The following is a 23,707-nucleotide window of genomic DNA, read 5'->3' as shown; positions in this document are numbered from 1 at the left end:
GTCCGAAGGACCAAGGTGAGCTTATGCCATACCATGGCGTCTGTCGTCCGTCGTCCGTCGTCTGTCCGTCCGTCTGTCCGTCAACAATCGACTTATTTGACTTCTTCTTCATAACCGCTGATCGGAATTTGAACAAATTTTGTCAGAAGCATCCCTATGGGTAGGGGACTCAAAATTGTACAAATGATAGGGCTGAACCCCTGGGGGCCTCTGGGGCGGGGCCAAAAGGGGTTAATTTGGCGCTATTGATATAAACGACTTCTTCTCTGAAACCAAGCAATGGCTATCGCTCATATTTGCCTGGTAGCATCACTATGGGGTGGGGATTCAAAATTGTACAATTGATGTGGCTGACCCCCCAGGGACCTGAGGGGCGGGGCCGAATGTGGTCAATCCGGCTATATTCATATAAACGACTTCTTCTCTGAAACCAAGCAATAGCTATCACTCATATTTGCCTGGTAGCATCACTATGGGTTGAGGATTCAAAATTGTACAAATGATGGGCTGACCCCCAGGGGCCTGAGGGGCGGGGCCGAATGTGGTCAATCCAGCTATATTCATATAAACGACTTCTTCTCTGAAACCAAGCAATAGCTATAGCTCATATTTGCCTGGTAGCATCACTATGGGGTGGGGATTCAAAATTGTACAAATGATGGGGCTGACCCCCCAGGGCCTGAGGGGCGGGGCCGAATGTAGTCAATCCGGCTATATTAATATAAACGACTTCTCTGAAACCGAACAAAGGCTGTCGCTCATATTTGCCTGGTAGCATCACTTTGGAGTGGGGATTCAAAATTGTACAAATGATGGGTCTGATCCCCCAGGGGCCTCTGGGGCGGGGCCAAAAGGGGTCAATTTGGTGCTATTGATATAAACGACTTCTTCTCTGAAACCATGCAATGGATATCACTCATATTTGCCTGGTAGCATCACTCTGGGGTGGGGATTCAAAATTGTACAAATGATGGGGCTGACCCCCCAGGGGCCTGAGGGGTGGGGCCGAATGTGGTCAATCTGGCTATATTGATATAAATGATTTCTTCTCTGAAACCGAGCCATGGTTATCGCTCATATTTGCCTGGTAGCATCATTATGGGGTGGGAATTCAAAAGTGTACAAATGATGGAGCTGACTCCCCAGGGGCCTGAGGGGTGGGGCCGAATGTGATCAATCTGGCTATATTGATATAAACGACTTCTCTGAAACCGAACAATGGCTGTCACTCATATTTGCCTGGTAGCATCAATTTGGAGTGGGGATTCAAAATTTTACAAATGATGGGGCTGACCCCCCAGGGGCCTGAGGGGTGGGGCCAAATGTGGTCAGTCGGGCTATATTCATATAATTGACTTCTTCTCCTGAACCAAGTAATGGATATCTCTCATATTTTACTGGTAGCATCACCTTGGGGTAGGAATTAATTTGAAATTGTACAAATGACGGGGCCGACCCCCCTGGGGACTGAGGGGCGGGTCCAAAAGGGGTCAGTTTGCAGAATTGATATAAACGACTTCTCCTCTAAAACTAAGCAATGGATATCGCTCATATTTTACTGGTAGCATCCCTATGGGGTGGGGATTAAAAATTGTACAAATGGTGGGGCTGACCCAACAGGGGCCTGAGGGGCGCGGCCAAAATTGGTCAATTTGTTTAAACAACTTCTTCTCTGAAACTAAGAAATGGATATCACTCACATTTGTGTGGTAGGATCCCTGTGGGGTAGCACCAAAAGTCAATTTCATTTCATGGATTAATGCACTTTTGGCATTTTTAGTATTAAAATAAAACCAATGTACGTGTTCCCATATAAAATGCTTATGATATATATTGACATAGCAATACCAGCAACAAATATACTTAAGCATCATTCTTGTTTCATATCTCATGAAACCAGGTGAGCGATACAGGCCCTCTGGGCCTCGTGTTTTTTTTTTTTCTGATCAGTTTTTAGGTCACCTGAGACAAAGTCTCAAGAGACCTATTCTAATCCCCTTTTGTCCCTCGTCGTGCGTCGTGCGTCCGTAAACAATTTACATTTTCGACTTCTTCTCCAAAACCCCTAAACCAAATTCAATGAAATTTGGCAGGAAGCTTCTATGGCTAAAGGTCAACAAAAATTGTAAATTATATGGTCCCCACCCCTCAGGGGCCTGAGGGGCGGGGCTAAAAAGGGTCAAATTGACTAAAACTTTAAAAATCTTCTTCTCTACTCTCAGATATGGTGGAATCAAACACTCTTCATAGATGGAAGGGTCTTAAGGTGCTTTATCAAGACCCAGGGGTCTCACGTTTGCCCCTGGGGAGGGGGTAAACTTTACTATAGTTTATATAGGGAAATAACATTTTTGACTTTTATTTGTTTTTTTTCTACTGGAATTAATTCTATTTTGGTAATTATTGTCAGCATGGGATGACAGTTTGATGGCATGCACATGTTGGCCCTGACTGACCCCCAGGGGCTGATGGGCGGGGCTAGAAAGGGCCAAATTGACTGAAATTTCAAAAATCATCTTCTCAAGACCGAAATCATTTGGAATCAAATACTCTTTAAAGTTGGAAGGGTCTTAAGATGCTTTACTAAAATTGTGGATTTCATGACCCCCGGGGTGTCAAGTTTGCCCCTGGGGAGGGGGTAAACTTTACTATAGTTTATATAGGGAAATCACATTTTTGACTTTTATTTGTTAGCTCACCTGGCCCGAAGGGCCGGTGAGCTTATGCCATGGTGCAGCGTCCGTCGTCCGGCGTCCGGCGTCCGTCGTCCGTCGTCCGGCAACTTTTTCTTTAAATCGCTACTAGTCATAAAGTATTGAATGGATTTTCACCAAATTTGGTCAGGAACATCCTTGGGGGAAGGGGAACAGAGTTTGTATACAGTTTTACTCTGAACCCCCAGGGGCCTGAGGGGCGGGGCCAAATAGGGGAAATAGGGTTAATCCTTTAAATCGCTACTTGTCATAAAGTTATGAATGAATTTGAACCAAATTTGGTCAGGAACATCCTTGGCAGAAGGTGAACAGAGTTTGTATAAATTTTTACTCTGAACCCCCAGGGGCCTGAGGGGCGGGGCCAAATAGGGGAAATAGGGTTACTCCTTTAAATCGCTACTAGTCATAAAGTTATGAATGAATTTGAACCAAATTTTGCCAGGAACATCCTTGGCAGAAGGGGAACAGAGTTTGTATAAATTTTTACTCTGAACCCATAGGGACCTGAGGGGCGGGGCCAAATAGGGGAAATAGGGTTACTCCTTTAAATCGCTACTAGTCAAAAAGTTATGAATGAATTTGAACCAAATTTGGTCAGGAACATCCTTGGCAGAAGGGGAACAGAGTTTGTATAAATTTTTACTCTGAACCCCTAGGGACCTGAGAGGCGGGGCCAAATAGGGGAAATAGGGTTACTCCTTTAAATCGCTACTAGTCATAAAGTTATTAATGAATTTGAACCAAATTTGGTCAGGAACATTCTTGGCAGAAGGTGAACAGAGTTTGTATAAATTTTTACTCTGAACCCCCAGGGGCCTGAGGATCGGGGCCAAATAGGGGAAATAGGGTTACTCCTTTAAATCGCTACTAGTCATAAAGTTATGAATGAATTTGAACCAAATTTGGTCAGGAACATCCTTGGCAGAAGGGGAACAGAGTTTGCATAAATTTTTACTCTGAATCCCTAGGGACCTGAGGGGCGGGGCCAAAAAGGGGAAATAGGGTTACTCCTTTAAATCGCTACTAGTCATAAAGTTATGAATGAATTTGAACCAAATTTGGTCAGGAACATCCTTGGCAGAAGGGGAACAGAGTTTGCATAAATTTTTACTCTGAACCCCTAGGGACCTGAGGGGCGGGGCCAAATAGGGGAAATAGGGTTACTCCTTTAAATCCCTACTAGTCATAAAGTTATGAATGAATTTGAACCAATTTTGGTCAGGAACATCCTTGGTAGAAGGGGAACATAGTTTGTATACATTTTTACTCTTAACCCCTAGGGACCTGAGGGGCGGGGCCAAATAGGGAAATAGGGGTTTTCCCTTTAAATCGCTATTATTCATAAAGTTATTAATGGATTTGAACCAAATTTGGTCTGGAATATTCTTAGGGGAAGGGGGAAAGAGAGTTTATATAAATATTGACTCTGACCACCAAGGGGCCTGAAGGGAGGGGCCAAATAGGGGAAATAGAGATTTGAGTTTTAAATGGATTTGAACCCAATTTGGTCAGAAACATCCGTGGTGATGGGGGAACAGATTTTGTATAAATGGTTACTGTGACCCTCAATCCCATAACTATGTATAGTAACGCTGGGCATTAAGGGATAAACACAATTCTTATGTAAACATAGGCCAAAGGGTTTTCCCCACCCTAAGGGACTTAGTTTCTTTAAACACCATTATGTTGTAAAAAATAATCCATATGGTCTTTCAGAGAGTACATGTTTGTATAATGCATTAACAAATTGAACATGAACATTATTTTGACATTTGGTCAAATCCAACCAGGTGAGCGATACAGGCCCCATGGGCCTCTTGTTTTATTTCTATTGGAATTCATTCTAATTTGGTAAACATTGTCAGCATGGGATGACAGTTTGATGGCATGCACATGTTTGCCCTGATTGACCTCCAGGGGCTGATGGGCGGGGCTAAAAAGGGCCAAATTGACTGAAATTTCAAAAATTTTCTTCCCAAGACCGAAATAAGTTGGAATCAAATACTCTTTATAGTTGGAATGGTCTTAAGATGCTTTACTAAAATTGTGAATTTCATGACCCTGGGGTCTCAAGTTTGCCCCTGGGGAGGGGTTAAATTTTACTATAGTTTATATAGGGAAATTACATTTTTGACTGATTTGTTTGATTTCTATTGGAATTCATTCTAACTTGGTTAACATTTTCAGCATGGGATGAAAGTTTGATAATATGCATATGTTGGCCCTGACTGACCCCTGAGGGCTGATGGGCGGGGCCAAAAAGGGTAAATCAAATTAACTGAAATATTTCAAATCTCAGGTGACCGTTAAGGCCCATGGGCCTCTTGTTGATTTTTGACAGGCAATCTCCTACATTTTTTAACTGGTCTGATTTTGACAGGGGATCTGATTTTTGACAGGGGATCTGATTCAGTCAGGGGATCTGATTTTTGACAGGGGATCTGATTTTTGACAGGGGATCTGATTTTTGACAGGGGATCTGATTTTGACAGGGGATCTTCTCCTACATTTCTTACCTGATCTGCTTGAAACCTGGTATACATGATAATCATGATATGGAATTGTTTCCGTGAGAAGAATTTTGGTTCAAAAGTTATTTCCCTTTGTTCATTTCTAGTACTTGAATCTTGTCTGACAATCTTCTACATTGTTGACGGATTTCTTTGAAACTTGGTGGCTTTTGTTTATGATACCAAGTTGTCTTTGTTGAGTTGAGGATTTTAAATTACACATTTTTGCCGAAACTGTTAGAAAATCATTGACCTTGAGAAAATCATTGACCTTGAAGTGAAAAGTGAGATTTATAGCATGCCAACTAACAGATCTAAAGGTGATTCAATCTTATGTTAAATTAATGCAAGATAGTATTATAACACTCTTCGACTATATCACTATATGGCATTTGATTTAAATATAATTTTCCTTCCTGTGGTACTCTTGTAAAACGTAATTTTAACACAGCCTAGAGTTTAATTAAGTTAGGCCAAAGAAAGTTGGTTATTCAACTTCAAATGCTTGACTTATAATCAAGTCTGACTGATGAATTAAAATTAAATGCACAGTTTGAAAATGTGGATCGGTGAACATTCCATAGAGAAAGGATGACATGGTCGAATGTGAGAGAGTTAATTCGAGAATGATCCAGCGACAACAGTACAAGTCGTTTGAGGAACATGTGAATAACACAGATACAGGGAGTAAAATTGATACTTTTTGATTCAATAAATTATTTAAAGTTCATTTCTATAGACAGACTGTATCTTGTAGAAAGTAAACGGTTTTCTTTGGAAGCTGGTAGGTTTCAATACGGGCAAATTTAAACCACCATACTCATTGTTGCCTGCCGATCCTTAGGCTACGATCACAAATGCACTGACAAATGAGAAAGGTGAAGTCGTATGCTTACTTGGAATTGCTTGATGTTGTATTTTTAAAAGGGACACTTGTACACTAAACCGCACCAAGCTGTGTGTGACATACTGATTCTAAGGAAAGCCTCTGGTTGAAATCAGTAGATTATAACATACTATAAATTCAGTGCAGACTTTAAATATGACTCAATAGAGACCGTCCTGGACCAGAGTTTTATCAGTGTTGATAGGGTATGAGTATTTATCAGAATAGAAGTCACCTGAATCTGACCTACACCAGAGCTGTGTCAGTGTTGATAGGGTATGGGTATTTATCAGAATAGAAGTCACCTGAATCTGACCTGGACCACAGCACATTCAGATGTTCTAGATCAGTATGCAAAACTTGTTAGAGCTTATTTCAGTCCAAATGAAGTCCATGCTTATATAGACTCATTTGCTATAAAATGTTGACATCATTGATGAAGTTTCAGTTCCATTCAGTGTGGACATCATCCTACAATCAGCATATGGATTTAGTGAAGAGTTTAAGGCCGCTAAATGTACAATGTATAAATCACCTGTATCTACTGATGGTAGACTATAACTGTATAAATCACCTGTATCTACTGATGGTAGACTATAACTGTATAAATCACCTGTATCTACTGATGGTAGACTATAACTGTATAAATCACCTGTATCTACTGATGATAGACTATAACTGTATAAATCACCTGTATCTACTGATGGTAGACTATAACTGTATAAATCACCTGTATAAATCACCTGTATCTACTGATGGTAGACTATAACTGTATAAATCACCTGTATAAATCACCTGTATCTACTGATGGTAGACTATAACTGTATAAATCACCTGTATCTACTGATGGTAGACTATAACTGTATAAATCACCTGTATAAATCACCTGTATCTACTGATGGTAGACTATAACTGTATATTAATCACCTGTATCTACTGATGGTAGACTATAACTGTATAAATCACCTGTATAAATCACCTGTATCTACTGATGGTAGACTATAACTGTATAAATCACCTGTATCTACTGATGGTAGACTATAACTGTATAAATCACCTGTATAAATCACCTGTATCTACTGATGGTAGACTATAACTGTATAAATCACCTGTATAAATCACCTGTATCTATGATGGTAGACTATACCTGTATAAATCACCTGTATAAATCACCTGTATCTACTGATGGTAGACTATAACTGTATAAATCACCTGTATAAAATCACCTGTATTTACTGATGGTAGACTATAACTGTATATTAATCACCTGTATCTACTGATGGTAGACTATAACTGTATAAATCACCTGTATAAATCACCTGTATCTAATGATGGTAGACTATAACTGTATAAATCACCTGTATAAATCACCTGTATCTACTGATGGTAGATCTAGACTATACCTGTATAAATCACCTGTATCTACTGATGGTAGACTATAACTGTATAAATCACCTGTATCTACTGATGGTAGACTATAACTGTATATTAATCACCTGTATCTACTGATGGTAGACTATAACTGTATAAATCACCTGTATAAATCACCTGTATCTACTGATGGTAGACTATAACTGTATAAATCACCTGTATCTACTGATGGTAGACTATACCTGTATAAATCACCTGTGTCTACTGATGGTAGATTATAACTGTATAAATCACCTGTATCTACTGATGGTAGACTATAACTGTATAAATCACCTGTATAAATCACCTGTATCTACTGATGATAGACTATAACTGTATAAATCACCTGTATCTACTGATGGTAGACTATAACTGTATAAATCACCTGTATAAATCACCTGTATCTACTGATGGTAGACTATAACTGTATAAATCACCTGTATCTACTGATGGTAGACTATAACTGTATAAATCACCTGTATCTACTGATGGTAGACTATAACTGTATAAATCACCTGTATAAATCACCTGTATCTACTGATGGTAGACTATAACTGTATAAATCACCTGTATAAATCACCTGTATCTACTTATGGTAGACTATATATGTATAAATCACCTGTATAAATCACCTGTATCTACTGATGGTAGACTATAACTGTATAAATCACCTGTATAAATCACCTGTATCTACTGATGGTAGACTATAACTGTATAAATCACCTGTATCTACTGATGGTAGATTATACCTGTATAAATCACCTGTATCTACTGATGGTAGACTATAACTGTATAAATCACCTGTATAAATCACCTGTATCTACTGATGGTAGACTATAACTGTATAAATCACCTGTATCTACTGATGGTAGACTATAACTGTATAAATCACCTGTATAAATCACCTGTATCTACTGATGGTAGACTATAACTGTATAAATCACCTGTATAAATCACCTGTATCTACTGATGGTAGACTATAACTGTATAAATCACCTGTATAAATCACCTGTATCTACTGATGGTAGACTATAACTGTATAAATCACCTGTATAAATCACCTGTATAAATCACCTGTATCTACTGATGGTAGACTATAACTGTATAAATCACCTGTATAAATCACCTGTATCTACTGATGGTAGACTATAACTGTATAAATCACCTGTATCTACTGATGGTAGATTATAACTGTATAAATCACCTGTATCTACTGATGGTAGACTATAACTGTATAAATCCACCTGTATCTATTGATGGTAGACTATAACTGTATAAATCACCTGTATCTACTGATGGTAGACTATACCTGTATAAATCACCTGTATAAATCACCTGTATCTACTGATGGTAGACTATAACTGTATAAATCACCTGTATCTGAGAAATAAACAAAGCTTTATTTCTTTAACTTTGAAACAAAAGAATGATGACTTGGAGATATATTTTTTTCCGTTTAAATTAGTGTCCCATCATCACATTCTGATAATTAAGTATCCATTTTATGGTGCAGTATTTGCTCTTTGTTAAATTTATTTTATAAATAAAACATCAACGAGAAAGTCACTGTGATCTTTCTTTGCCCAGTTTTCCTCAGATTTGAGGACACTGATTCAATCAACAATGTCAGTCTGACTCAGTGCAGGCTGCGTAGGCATGGGTTTGGTTGACGTCGCCTGTGATTGGCTGTAGCCTAATCTGACTGATGTAGTCTTGTAAATTGTTGTATATGTTGACTGACTTTTGAATTGTTTTGATAGAGAAAAATGGGTCACTATGCTTCAGCTTGCTACTTTGAATGAGAGACAGATTAGGTTTAAAACAATTCACATGTTATTTAAGTACATAATTATTAAGTATAAAACTTCTTTTCTTTTTGCCAGCAATCTTTTTTTTTTTTGCCAGTAATAATATCACCAAAATTGAGGTTACCATTTTGGTTGCAAGGGAAAAGATGAATCATTCTTACACAGGGGTTAAAGACAGCTTGCACTTACATTTGCAGTATGTGAGAAAAATAATCAAACATGGGTCTGTTCCATGAATAAGGATATTTTAACCCTCATGTAAGAGTTTAGCTGGCCAGCACTAGGCAAACCTTAGGTTGAGATAGACAGACCCATGTTAGATTCTATCATTCCCATACCCCACATGTAGGTTCCCCAATGTCCCTGGTAGGGCACATTCAGTTTTGAGTCTGATCAGGACAACATGCAGGCAGCCATCTTGGATTTTGACAATCGAAGTTTGTTATCACTATATATACTCAGAAAGTTCTTCTTTTAGACTTTATATGAAGGTTTTACTTGTTATCAGATTATCTAGAGAAAAAAGGGAAAGAATTGTAGAACAGTCTTACATAGAACCAATAAAGATCATTCAATGGTCGGGATAAAGGTCCCTCTGGGATGTCTTGTTAGATCACCTGGTCATATAGCAAATTCTATGAAATAGATCTCCTATTAACAGTAATAAACATCAAGGATTTCTTCGCAATTTGGTCTGAAGCATCGATCCTTTCATGAAAGTGATCCAATTTTGTATAACTATAGTGGGTCTGGCCCCCAATGTGGTGAGGGGTGGAACCATACCTGGGAAATTAGTAAATTCTGTTATCCCTCAGCTTCTGTAATTCTGTTATCCCTCAGCTTCTGTTGGAATGGAAGGATATGGTGAAGCATCTCTCAGGGTGAAGGGCAACTAATTTTGTATAAATGGTGGGACTGGAGAAGCAGTGCCCAGTAGGGAAAATACAGCAAATTCTTTTAAAATTCTTCCTCTGTATGAATAAATTTCGGATTTGGTCAAAATAAGTTATGGATCTAGATCCGGAGCCTAAGGAGATTGGCCCAATTTTAATTAGGAAATTGATCTAATTCGATCCTCCAGGGTAATGGCGGGAACTAATTTATTGGTATGTACTGTACATGGTATGTATACCTATCAGTGGGTCTGGCTCCCCATTGGTTGGAGTGGCAGGGTTTAAAAGGAATATTGGTGATTATAACCACTTAAATTTGATTCCAACTAAATATTGTAATGTAGCTTTGATAAATTATAGACACATATTGACTTATGCCTGAGAATTCAGCTACCTTGCATGCAGTTGAAGTTAAACATAAAATTAAAAAAACTTAAAACTGAAAATTTTTTTTTGGAAAATGAAATAACCCTCAAAAATGTAAAAATGCATACTACACAAGCAAATGTACAGTAGTTAAAGGAAGGTGATGACAACAATCACAGAGTACATGCTGAATGGCAGATCTCAAAATTGGAATAGTATATATAAATTAGATGTTACTCTTTTCAAATTGGCAATGCTGAAATGTATAGGTGCTTGTAAAATAAACTGATTTTGAAATTGGTGTATGATTTTAATGTTTTGACACAGGTGTGGGAGCTTGAATCAAAAAATCAGATTGTTACCTTGAAAGGTCACACAGGAACGGTGTACGCCTTGGCTGAGTTACAAACATCTTCGGGAACAAAGATATTCAGTGCCTCATACGATCGATCATTGAGGGTAAGTCTTGTTATGTAATACTTTGATCAATGGTTTCAGTTCTTCAAGCTCTGGCTTACGGGGTATATCATTTATAACTCAAAAAGATATTTGTTCATTTTCAAATTTTCAAAATTAACTAAAGATTAAATGAGTAATGATACACAAAACTTGTTTGATTTTAGTAGATTTTCATAAATAATTTTAAAAATGTAGTAAAACTCAGATAAGTCAAAGTCAACTGGACCAGGCAAAATGTTCCACTTATCCGATGGTTCAACTTCTCTGTGTCCATGTGTATACGGAGACAAAATACCCATGTATCATTGGCTGTATGCCGAATAAGTGCTTGTTATCATAGTCGAAAATAACCAATGGACAATTTGAAAAAAAAAAGAAATAATTTTACATGATGACAATTATTCTTTTATATAATAAAACTGTTGCACTGTTGCAGACCAAAACAAAATACATCTTCGCCATAGACACGTGATGTACATACTGATAGTCATACACATTACAGAGTATTATATAGTCATACACATTACAGAGTATTATATAGTCATACACATTACAGAGTATTATATAGTCATACACATTACAGAGTATTATATAGTCATACACATTACAGAGTATTGTATAGTCATACACATTACAGAGTATTGTATAGTCATACACATTACAGAGTATTATATAGTCATACACATTACAGAGTATTGTATAGTCATACACATTACAGAGTATTGTATAGTCATACACATTACAGCAGAATACTCTATGAAAATGATACACATAGTATATGAATATACATGTACATATTGTACTAACATTATTTCTCTTAAAATTCGACAATATACACATAGTGTATGAATATACATGTACATATTGTATTCACATTATTTCACATAAATTCCGACTATACTGTTCTACAATTAAACAATATGAAACAATAAACAGTTTGATAAGACTGCCCTGATTTTGTAGAAAAGGTAAATGCAGCGGTCAATGTTTATATATTGGCTACATATTTTTCAAGGAATATCACTTAAATAATCCCGCATATTAGTGTTACTATTGTATCGGTGTATTCAGAATTTAAGCACAGATAAATAAATCAATGACAGACAAGTAATTTTAATATCTATGTTTCAGGATGATACATATACTAAGTTATTGTTAATTTTTTCCTTATATTTTCCGGCGGCCTTGTGTATCAGTAAACAGCTAGGATACAGTAGGTCATGATATTATGGTTTGTTGGCTAAAACGTGTACATTTTATTTTAGTTATTTACACCTTAAGGTTTTACTTCACCTGTGCCCCTGTATAAACAATGGGATGATGTTTAACCAACAGTGAGAAACTAACAATAGGCTCAGGTTTACGTCTGATCGGTCACACTCGGTCAATCAAGCCGATGTCAGCAAATTTTACCTGAGGCAGCATGACGTCGACGCCTCAATGTTCGACACAAAACATGGAAATTTTTATACAGTTTAGAAGGGAGGGACCACAAGATGTATTCCACACAACTGCAGTACATGTATTTGATTCAACAGTGTTCGAATCATCTGTGTTTAATTTACTAAGATAAAGAAGGGAAAAATTTGGGACCGGACGAAATATTTGACTCATCCAATGTATTCGATTCAAGTGTGTTCGACACAAGTGAGTTTTACTGTACGCCAAATTTCAATGAATACTTCCTGCATTTCATAAAAAAGATCTGCGGCCCGAAACTGAAATGCCGTTCTGAACTCCTTACTTATGAATGTCTAAAGGTGACACAAAGAAAATGATACGAGTGTAACTGAAAACCTATCGTAATCCTCTCTTTAGTGACCCGTACCATAGATGAAAGAAATAAAAGAAGGGAAAAGATCCAACTTTTGAAGAATAAATGAAAATCATTGATGGTGGGCGCCAAGATCCCTCTGGGATCTCTTGTCTATGGTATTAGCACGTTAAATAATGAACTTAAATAAGGTAATTGCTCTATAACTTGATATTGTGACTTTTATTAGAGCTAGATGTCCGACAAGCATAAAACAGAAAGTTTCACTTCGGAAATTCACAATGAATTACCCTCAAAGTTAGCATTATTAAACACGAGTTCTCTGAATTAGCTGTTCTCTCGCTTGAATTCCCGAATTGTTCTCATCACCAGTGTTATCGTCATTGTCATCATCATTGTCATCGTCATCACTTTCTTCGTCGTCATCGTCAGCAGGCAATGACACATTACGTCTCATGCAAATGTGATGAAGAACTGCTGTGGCGATAATTACATTGCAAGAGCGTTTTGGAGAAAGTGTCAGACCTCTTTGTAAGCATCTAAACCGCATTTTCCATTTTCCGAATGTTCTCTCAATAACAAAACGTGTTCCTCTGTGACAAATGTTGTATCGTCTATCTCCCGCGGTCTGGAGATTTTGTTTAGGGGTCAGCAACCAAGGTTTTAGTCCATACCCACAGTCTCCCAAAAGCGATCCGTTATGTATAGTCCCATTTTCGAAGACAGTGCTTAAACCACAGTTATTCCAAATGTGGGAATCGTGCGTTGACCCTGGCCATTTTGCAACAATATTCAGAAATATGTTGTCGGCATCACATACACCCTGTATGTTGAGAGAATGAAATCCCTTTCTTGAGACATATAAGTGTTCATCTTCATATGGTGTGACAATACGAACTAAAGACACATCTACAGCCCCCACAACATTGGAGAACCCCCGTAATGCGAAGAAACCTTCTTTAGTTTCAGTCTCTGATTGTTGGTTCATTGGAAATTCAATGTTTGTCCTACTACGAGGAGCAAGTGCTACAGATACATCATTAACTGCCCGGACACGGCCATCTTGCTTACTCCATGGGCGTCTCCAATTACAGACATGTGACCTCCACACGCATAGTATCTAAGGGCCATCATAACTTGGAGTGAGACGGAAAGAGACCGATTTCTGTGTGTCGGACGTGACAATTCATTTTATCCATCATATTGCACAAATTAAAAATCGCTTGCCTGTCCAGACGATAACTTGCTATGATAGCTTCATCATTAAAATGATCCAACGGGTTATAATTCCTATCTCTTAGCAAACGGTATTGTATGTTTGCATTGTTTTTCAAATGCAAGAGCATGGCTGCCATGGCAAATTCGCAGTGTAAAGAGATGATATGACCGTCCTTATCTTTGATGAGCATTTTCGATTGACAAAGAGTTTCAGTTTCGCTCTTTAATGCCAAAGAATAGCTTTTCCCCCATACTTCACAGGGTTATCCGGCGGTTGCTAGGGAAAAGATAAATCGATCTCGCACAGGGTGGGTAAAGACAGTCGGCACGCGCTATATATATGACGCTGTCACAATAACGTAACGTCATCATTTTACGTTGAGTAACCAAGTCGTAAATGATGACGTCATCAATTTCGACGCACATTCCAAGGAGCATTGAAGATGGTGCGATGAAAAACTTTTATAAAAACTTACGTTTGGTTGCAAGTATGTGAGAAAAATAATCAATCATGGGCTTGTTCTGCGAACAAGGATATCTCAACCGTCGTGTAAGAGTTTGGCTGGCCAGCACTCGATCGGCAAGCCTCATGCTGACTGGCCAAACTCTTACACTCGGGTTGAGACATCCCTGTCCATGGAACAGACCCGTGATAGATTCTATTAAAGAATATCTTAGCCAAGAAAGAAGGCTTTCAGTTACACCCTTTCGTATGTTTCCGGCTACGAAGGCGGTAAGAGAAGGTATAGTTCAGTTATTCTTAGTCCCTGTACTGTTATCTACCGTTATATACATAATCCCCACTTAAGAAAGCTTTCAGTTACAGGTTTCTTAGCTAAGATCACACTAAGGTAATTTTTCTACCTAAGAAGGCTTTCAGTTACGGGCCCCATGCAGTCTGATATTGCCACCCTAACATAAAAAAACTCATCTGATATTGTCACCCTAACATAAAAAAGCTCATCTGATATTGTCACAGATTTCGAAAGGTCATCATGATATAATGAAGGGCTGGAAGGAAAACAAACATTAAATAGTATAACCTTCACTTTTTACACCTTCAATTTGTAAAATAAGAAAAAAACTACTTTTGCACTTCATCATATAATTGAATGAAAAATCTGTAGAAACTTTGATGAAAGTTTTTACTGATAATCATAATTACCTATTAGTTGCATTTAGGTCCCTGACAACAGTACTAGTGTTAGATTTTCATGTAATTTTCTACCTAGTTTTCAAGCATCCTGTGTAGCTCAAAGATACACCACACAATACACCCTCAAACATACACCACACAATATACCCTCAAACATACACCACACAGTATACCCTCAAACATACACCACACAATGTACCCTCAAACATACACCACACAGTATACCCTCAAACATACACCACACAATATACCCTCAAACATACACCACACAATATACCCTCAAACATACACCACACAGTATACCCTCAAACATACACCACACAATATACCCTCAAACATACACCACACAGTATACCCTCAAACATACACCACACAGTATACCCTCAAACATACACCACACAGTATACCCTCAAACATACACCACACAATACACCCTCAAACATACACCACACAATACACCCTCAAACATACACCACACAGTATACACCACACAATATACCCTCAAACATATACCACACAATATACCCTCAAACATACACCACACAATATACCCTCAAACATACACCACACAGTATACCCTCAAACATACACCACACAATATACCCTCAAACATACACCACACAATATAAACCACACAATATACACCACACAATATACCCTCAAACATACACCACACAATATACCCTCAAACATACACCACACAGTATACCCTCAAACATACACCACACAATATACCCTCAAACATACACCACACAGTATACCCTCAAACATACACCCACACAATATCCTCAAACATACACCACACAATATACCCTCAAACATACACCACAACAAAACATACACCACACAATATACCCTCAAACATACACCACACAGTATACCCTCAAACATACACCACACAATATACCCTCAAACATACACCACACAATATACCCTCAAACATACACCACACAGTATACCCTCAAACATACACCACACAATATACCCTCAAACATACACCACAAATATCACCACACATAACCCTCAAACATACACCACACATTATACCCTCAAACATACACCATACAATATACCCTCAAACATACACCACACAATATACCCAAACATACACCACACATACCCAACATCCACACAAGTACCAAACATACACCACAAAGATACCCTACAAACAACAACCAAACACACAAAGTAACCCTCAAACATACACCACCCAGTATACCCTCAAACATACACCACACAATACACCACAAACATACACCACACAATATACCCACAAACATACACCACACAATATACCCTCAAACATACACCACACAATATACCCTCAAACATACACCACACAATATACCCTCAAACATACACCACACAATATACCCTCAAACATACACCACACAATATACCCTCAAACATACACCACACAATATACCCTCAAACATACACAACACAATATACCCTCAAACATACACCACACATATACCCTCAAACATACACCACACAATATACCCTCAAACATACACCACACAATATACCCATCAAACATACCACAAATATACCCTCAAACATACACCACACATATACCCTCAAACATACACCACACAAGTATACCCTCAAACATACACCACACAATATACCACAACATACACCACACAATATACCCTCAAACATACACCACACAATATACCCTCAAACATACACCACACAACATACACCACACAGTATACCCTCAAACATACACCACACAGTATACCCCAAACATACACCACACAAACCAAACACCACACAAAACCCTCAAACAACCAACAAAACCCACAACAACACCACACAATAACCCCAAACATACACCACACAATAACCCAACAAACAGAAACCCAACACAAATACCCCAAACAACACCACACAGTAACCCCAAACAACACCACACAAGTATACCCCAAACATACACCACACAATAACCCACAAACAAACATGACCAAACAACACACAACATATACCCTCAAACAACACCACACAAATACCCTCAAACATACACCACACAAGTAGACCCCAAACAACACCACACAATAACCCTCAAACAGACACCACACAATAAAACACACAACAATACCCAACATACACACAGTATACCCCACAAAACATACACAACATATACCCACAAAACATACACCACACAAGAACCCTCAAACATACACCACACAAAATACCCACAAAAACACCACACATAACCCCAAATATACACCACACAATATACCCTCAAACATACACCATACAATATACCCCTCAAACATACACCACACAGTATACCCTCAAACATACACCACCCAGTATACCCTCAAACATACACCACACAATACACCCACAAACATTACCACCACGACAATGAGTACCCCCAACATACACCACGCCAATATTACCCACAACATTACTACCCACACAATAGATACCCTCAAACATACACCACACAAGTAACCCTCAAACATACACCACACAATATCCCCACAAACAGTATACCACACACATATACCCTCCAACATACTCACACAGTATACCCTCAAACATTACACCACCACAATATTACCTCAAACACACACCACACATATACCCCTCAAGCATTACACCACAACAGTATACCCTCAACATACACCACACAATATACCCACAAACATACACCACACATATAATCCCTCAAAACATACACCCATACAATATACCCTCAAACATACACCCCACCCAGTATACCCTCAACATACTCCCACCACAGTTATACCCTCAAACATACACCACACAATATAAACCACACAATATACACCAACAATAACCCGCAAACAACACCACACAAATACCAAAACCCACAAGACCAAACAACCACACAATATACCTCAAACACACATACACAATATCACAGACCCCAAAAACATTACACCAACATAACACACTACACAAATATACCCAACAACACCACACAATATACCTCAAACATTACACCATCAATATACCTCAAACATACACCACACAATATACCACTAAAATACACCACATATACCCTCAAACATACACACAGACAATATACCTCCAAACATACACCACAATATACCCACACACATACACCAACCAATATACCTCAAACATACACCACACAATATACCTCAAACATGACACCACAAAATTACCTCAAACATACACCACACCAATGGATTACCTCAAACATACACCACACAGATTACCCAAACATACAAATATACTACCAACAATTTACCCAGTACAGTATACATACTACCACACAGTATACCACAAACATACACACAATATTATCTGTCACTCAACACGATCCTACACAAATACCCGTAATATACACATACATTATATCTTCATAACATACACACCAATATACACAAACATAACCACACAGTATACCTGACAAATAACACTCGTATAATGATACCTGAAAACAGTAATCACATATACCCAAACATAACAAATATATACCATCAAACATGATAATGAACCAATATTATCAAAACATTAATATATGACATGTTACTTATTTTCAGATTCAGGTATAAACCAAATTATCTTTCACAGTAGGAGATTACCACCTTACTGGTCCAGAATGTACCTAACATACACCATGTAGTCACATTATTTGGACATACCAAATGTATACACATAAGAAATAGCCATGAATTTGCAAACATTAAAATCATTATAATAGTATTTTTAGTTTTCGGATAAAATTGGACATGTATTAAAAATCATTATTTTGATGGTGAGCAAACTGTATGTGGGGTTACCTACCTTTATCTGGGGTGGCCAGTATATGTGGGGTTACCTACCTTTATCTGGGGGTGGCCAGTGTATGTGGGGTTGCTTACCTTTATTTGGGGTGGCCAGTGTATGTGGGATTACTTACCTTTATTTAGGGGTGGCCAGTGTATGTGGGGTTGCTTACCTTTATTTGGGGGTGGCCAGTATATGTGGGGTTATTTACCTTTATTTGGGGGTGGCCATTGTATGTGGGGTTGCTTACCTTTATTTGGGGGTGGCCAGTGTATGTGGGGTTACTTACCTTTATTTGGGGGGTGGCCAGTGTATGTGGGGTTGCTTACCTGTATTTGGGGGTGGCCAGTGTATGTGGAGTTGCGTACCTTTATTTGGGGTGGCCAGTGTATGTGGGATTGCTTACCTTTATTTGGGGGAGGCCAGTGTATATGGGATTACTTACCTTTATTTGGGGGAGGCCAGTGTATGTGGGGTTGCTTACCTTTATTTGGGGGTGGCCAGTGTATGTGTGGGGTTGCTTACCTTTATTTTGGGGTGGCCAGTGTATGTGTGGGGTTGCTTACCTTTATTTGGGGGTGGCCAGTGTATTTGGGGTTGCTTACCTTTATTTGGGGGTGGCCAGTGTATGTGGGGTTGCTTACCTTTATTTGGGGGTGGCCAGTGTATGTGGGGTTGCTTACCTTTATTTGGGGGTGGCCAGTGTATGTGGGGTTGCTTACCTTTATTTGGGGGTGGCCAGTGTATGTGTGGGGTTGCTTACCTTTATTTGGGGGGTGGCCAGTGTATGTGGGGTTGCTTACCTTTATTTGGGGGTGGCCAGTGTATGTGTGGGGTTGCTTACCTTTATTTGGGTTCGCCAGTATGTTGGGTTGCTTAATTACCTTTATTTGGGGGTGGCCAGTATGTTGGGTTGCTTAATTACCTTTATTTGGGGGAGGCCAGTGTATGTGGGGTTGCTTACCTTTATTTGGGGGTGGCCAGTGTATGTGTGGGGTTGCTTACCTTTATTTGGGGGTGGCCAGTGTATGTGTGGGGTTGCTTACCTTTATTTGGGTTCGCCAGTATGTTGGGTTGCTTAATTACCTTTATTTGGGTTCGCCAGTATGTTGGGTTGCTTAATTACCTTTATTTGGGGGTGGCCAGTGTATATGGTGTTGATTACCTTTATTTGGGGGTGCCTGAATAAGTGGTGCATTTATGTGATGGTAATTCTGCATATGGAGCGTTTATTAACCTATAAAAGTGATTGTTAACCTCTTTACTGACCCTAACTTCAGGTCTGTCTGTATAAATGTAGGAGATTAACTGTTAGATAAAACCATGGCCTATATTTGTAATAACAAAGTCCAAAACACCAGTGAAAGTCTAAGCTCAAGGCCATGCATGCAGATATATTTTGTCTGAATTCAATTGAATGGCTTTAAGCAGTCATGACAAAATCAATAGTTTGAAGTACAATGTACATGGAATTTAAATCTTGTCACAGGGGAATCTATGTATTATTTACTATCTGTGTATGTGCATTATTTGGGAATATTATACAGACAAACCTCATATGTGAGATTTTTAGCCCACCATCATCAGATGGTGGGCTATTCAAATCGCCCTGCGTCCGTGGTCCGTGGTCCGTCCGTCCGTCCCTCCGTCCGTCCCTCCGTCCGTCCGTAAACAATTCTTGTTATCGCTAATCCTCAGAAAGTACTGAAGGGATCTTTCTCAAATTTCATATGTGGGTTCCCCTTGGTGCCTAGTTATGCATATTGCATTTTGAGACCAATCGGAAAACAACATGGCCGACAGGCAGCCATCTTGGATTTTGACAATTGAAGTTTGTTATCGCTATTTCTGAGAAAGTGCTGAAGGGATCTTTCTCAAATTTCATATGTAGGCTCCCCTTGGTGCCTAGTTATGCATATTGCATTTTGAGACCAATCGGAAAACAACATGGCCGACAGGGAGCCATCTTGGATTTTGATAATTGAAGTTTGTTATCGCTATTTCTGAGAAAGTGCTGAAGGGATCTTTCTCAAATTTCATATGTAGGCTCCCCTTGGTGCCTAGTTATGCATATTGCATTTTGAGACCAATTTGAAAACAACATGGCCGACAGGCAGCCATCTTGGATTTTGATAATTGAAGTTTGTTATCGCTATTTCTGAGAAAGTACTGAAGGGATCTTTCTCAAATTTCATATGTAGGTTCCCCTTGGTGCCTAGTTATGCATATTGCATTTTGAGACCAATCGGAAAACAACATGGCCGACAGGCAGCCATCTTGGATTTTGACAATTGAAGTTTGTTATCGCTATTTCTGAGAAGGTAGTGAAGGGATCTTTCTCAAATTTCATATGTATGTTTCCCTTGGTGCCTAGTTATGCATATTGCATTTTGAGACCTATCGGAAAACAACATGGCCGACAGGCAGCCATCTTGGATTTTGACAATTGAAGTTTGTTATCGCTATTTCTGAGAAAGTACTGAAGGAATCTTTCTCAAATTTCATATTTAGATTCCCCTTGGTGCCTAGTTATGCATATTGCATTTTGAGACCAATCGGAAAACAACATGGCCGACAGGCAGCCATCTTGGATTTTGACAATTGAAGTTTGTTATCGCTATTTCTGAGAAGGTACTGAAGGGATCTTTCTCAAATTTCATATATAGGTTCCCCTTGGTGCCTAGTTATGTATATTGCATTTTGAGACCTATCGGAAAACAACATGGCCGACAGGCAGCCATCTTGGATTTTGACAATTGAAGTTTGTTATCGCTATTTCTGAGAAAGTACTGAAGGGATCTTTCTCAAATTTCATATGTAGGCTCCCCTTGGTGCCTATTTATGCATATTGCATTTTGAGACCAATCGGAAAACAACATGGCCGACAGGCAGCCATCTTGGATTTTGATAATTGAAGTTTGTTATCGCTATTTCTGAGAAAGCACTGAAGGGATCTTTCTCAAATTTCATATATAGGTTCCCCTTGCTGCCTAGTTATGCATATTGCATTTTGAGACCAATCGGAAAACAATATGGCCGACAGGCAGCCATCTTGGATTTTGACAATTGAAGTTTGTTATCGCTATTTCTGAGAAAGTACTGAAGGGATCTTTCTCAAATTTCATATGTAGATTCCCCTTGGTGCCTAGTTATGCATATTGCATTTTGAGACCTATCAGAAAACAGGCAGCCATCTTGGATTTTGACAATTGAAGTTTGTTATCGCTATTTCTGATTAAGTACTGAAGGGATCTTTCTCAAATTTCATATATAGGTTCCCCTTGGTGCCTAGTTATGTATATTACATTTTGAGACCTATCAGAAAACAACATGGCCGACAGGCAGCCATCTTAGATTTTGACAATTGATGTTTGTTATCGCTATTTCTCAGAAAGTACTGAAGGGATCTTTCTCAAACATTTTTATAAGTTCCCCTTGGTCTGTAGTTCTGCATATTGCATCTTGGGACCAATAGGAAAACAACATGGCCGACAGGCAGCCATCTTGTATTTTGACAATTGAAGTTTGTTATCGCTATTTTACAGAAGGTACTGAAGGGATCTTTCTCAAATTTCATATGTAGGTTCCCCTTGGTCCCTGGTGTTGCATTTTGGGACCAATCCGAAAACAACAGACAGCCGTTATCGCTAAATCTTAAATTTTATATATAGGTTCCCCTTGTTTGAAAAGTACTAGAGGGCTGTTTCTGAATTTATACAGATTAGTAAGACTTAGAGGAAGGGAAAAGTAGAGAAAAGATCAATCTGACATGGAACCTATAAAGATCATTCAATGGTGGGCGCCAAGATCCCTCTGGGATCTCTTGTTTTTTGATGGTTTGCCTATTATTCTTATGTGTTTTGGGTCATCTGACCAAAAACACTCTGCATAATGCGCCAACCGTAAACTTTTTCTACCAATTTCACTGGTGCCAGTGAGCTAAAAATTGGATGAGATTGATATGTTAAGGAAGGGGAGCCAACAAAGTTTTATTAATTTTCGTCCTTAAAAACTTGTCATGACAGCCATTTTGTAAGTTGATTGCACAATCATGGTTTTCCTGAACAACACTTTTCGCAAACTTCTTCTCAAGTTCCTTGAAATGATCTTGAGATGGTCCTGACTAAGTGTTGTCGTTTTTCGGTTGAGTCCCAGGTGGCCGCTGAGCAGCCATCTTGAAAAAACACTTTTTAAACTTCCTCTCCAGTTCCACTGGTGCCATGATATGACCTGAAAATCAGTAGGCATGTAAAGGCTGGGAAGCCAACAAAGTGTTGTTAATTTTTAGTCTCATAAAAGCTTTGAAATGGCAGCCATTGTAACCATTTTGTAAGATGATTGTGCAATCATGGTTTTCCTGAATAACATTATTTTAAAACTTCCTCTCATTAAGTTCCACCAGTGGGATTTAGCTCAATCTTGCCTGAAATGATCTTGAGATATGATCCCCACCAATTGTTGTTATTTTGGAGTTGGTCAAAAATCAAATATTGAAAAATGATTCTTTATATGTCTAAATAAACCTTTTTTGGATTAGATGTTTAGCATTAAAGAGATATTTATTACATGTTATTTTTGTATGCTTTGTAAGTATCGGCCTCGGCATATGTTAATGTACACTATTTAAGTGTGAGAAAAACAGGATGTTTTTGCTCCCTAATGGTCCACTGTCAGGCCATACTGTCTGGTGTGTGGGACAGTGAGTCACTTTAAGATAAATAAAATTACAATGTAATTCT

The 23,707-nt window shown here is 38.6% G+C and overlaps 1 protein-coding gene across 1 annotated transcript in view; it reads left to right on the top strand.

Moving 5' to 3' along the window:
• Positions 1-23,707, top strand: part of LOC117325781 (E3 ubiquitin-protein ligase TRAF7-like) — an 87,328-nt gene that overhangs the window by 25,714 nt on the left and 37,907 nt on the right. The window contains 1 exon segment of the mRNA XM_033882239.1: positions 10,915-11,046. Coding sequence (XP_033738130.1) covers positions 10,915-11,046 — 132 coding nt within the window.

This window comes from Pecten maximus, chromosome 1, assembly GCF_902652985.1.
Source record: "Pecten maximus chromosome 1, xPecMax1.1, whole genome shotgun sequence".
NCBI lineage: Eukaryota > Metazoa > Mollusca > Bivalvia > Pectinida > Pectinidae > Pecten > Pecten maximus.
Note: the sequence above shows the minus strand (reverse complement) of the source record. Positions and strands in the feature narration are given on the sequence as shown.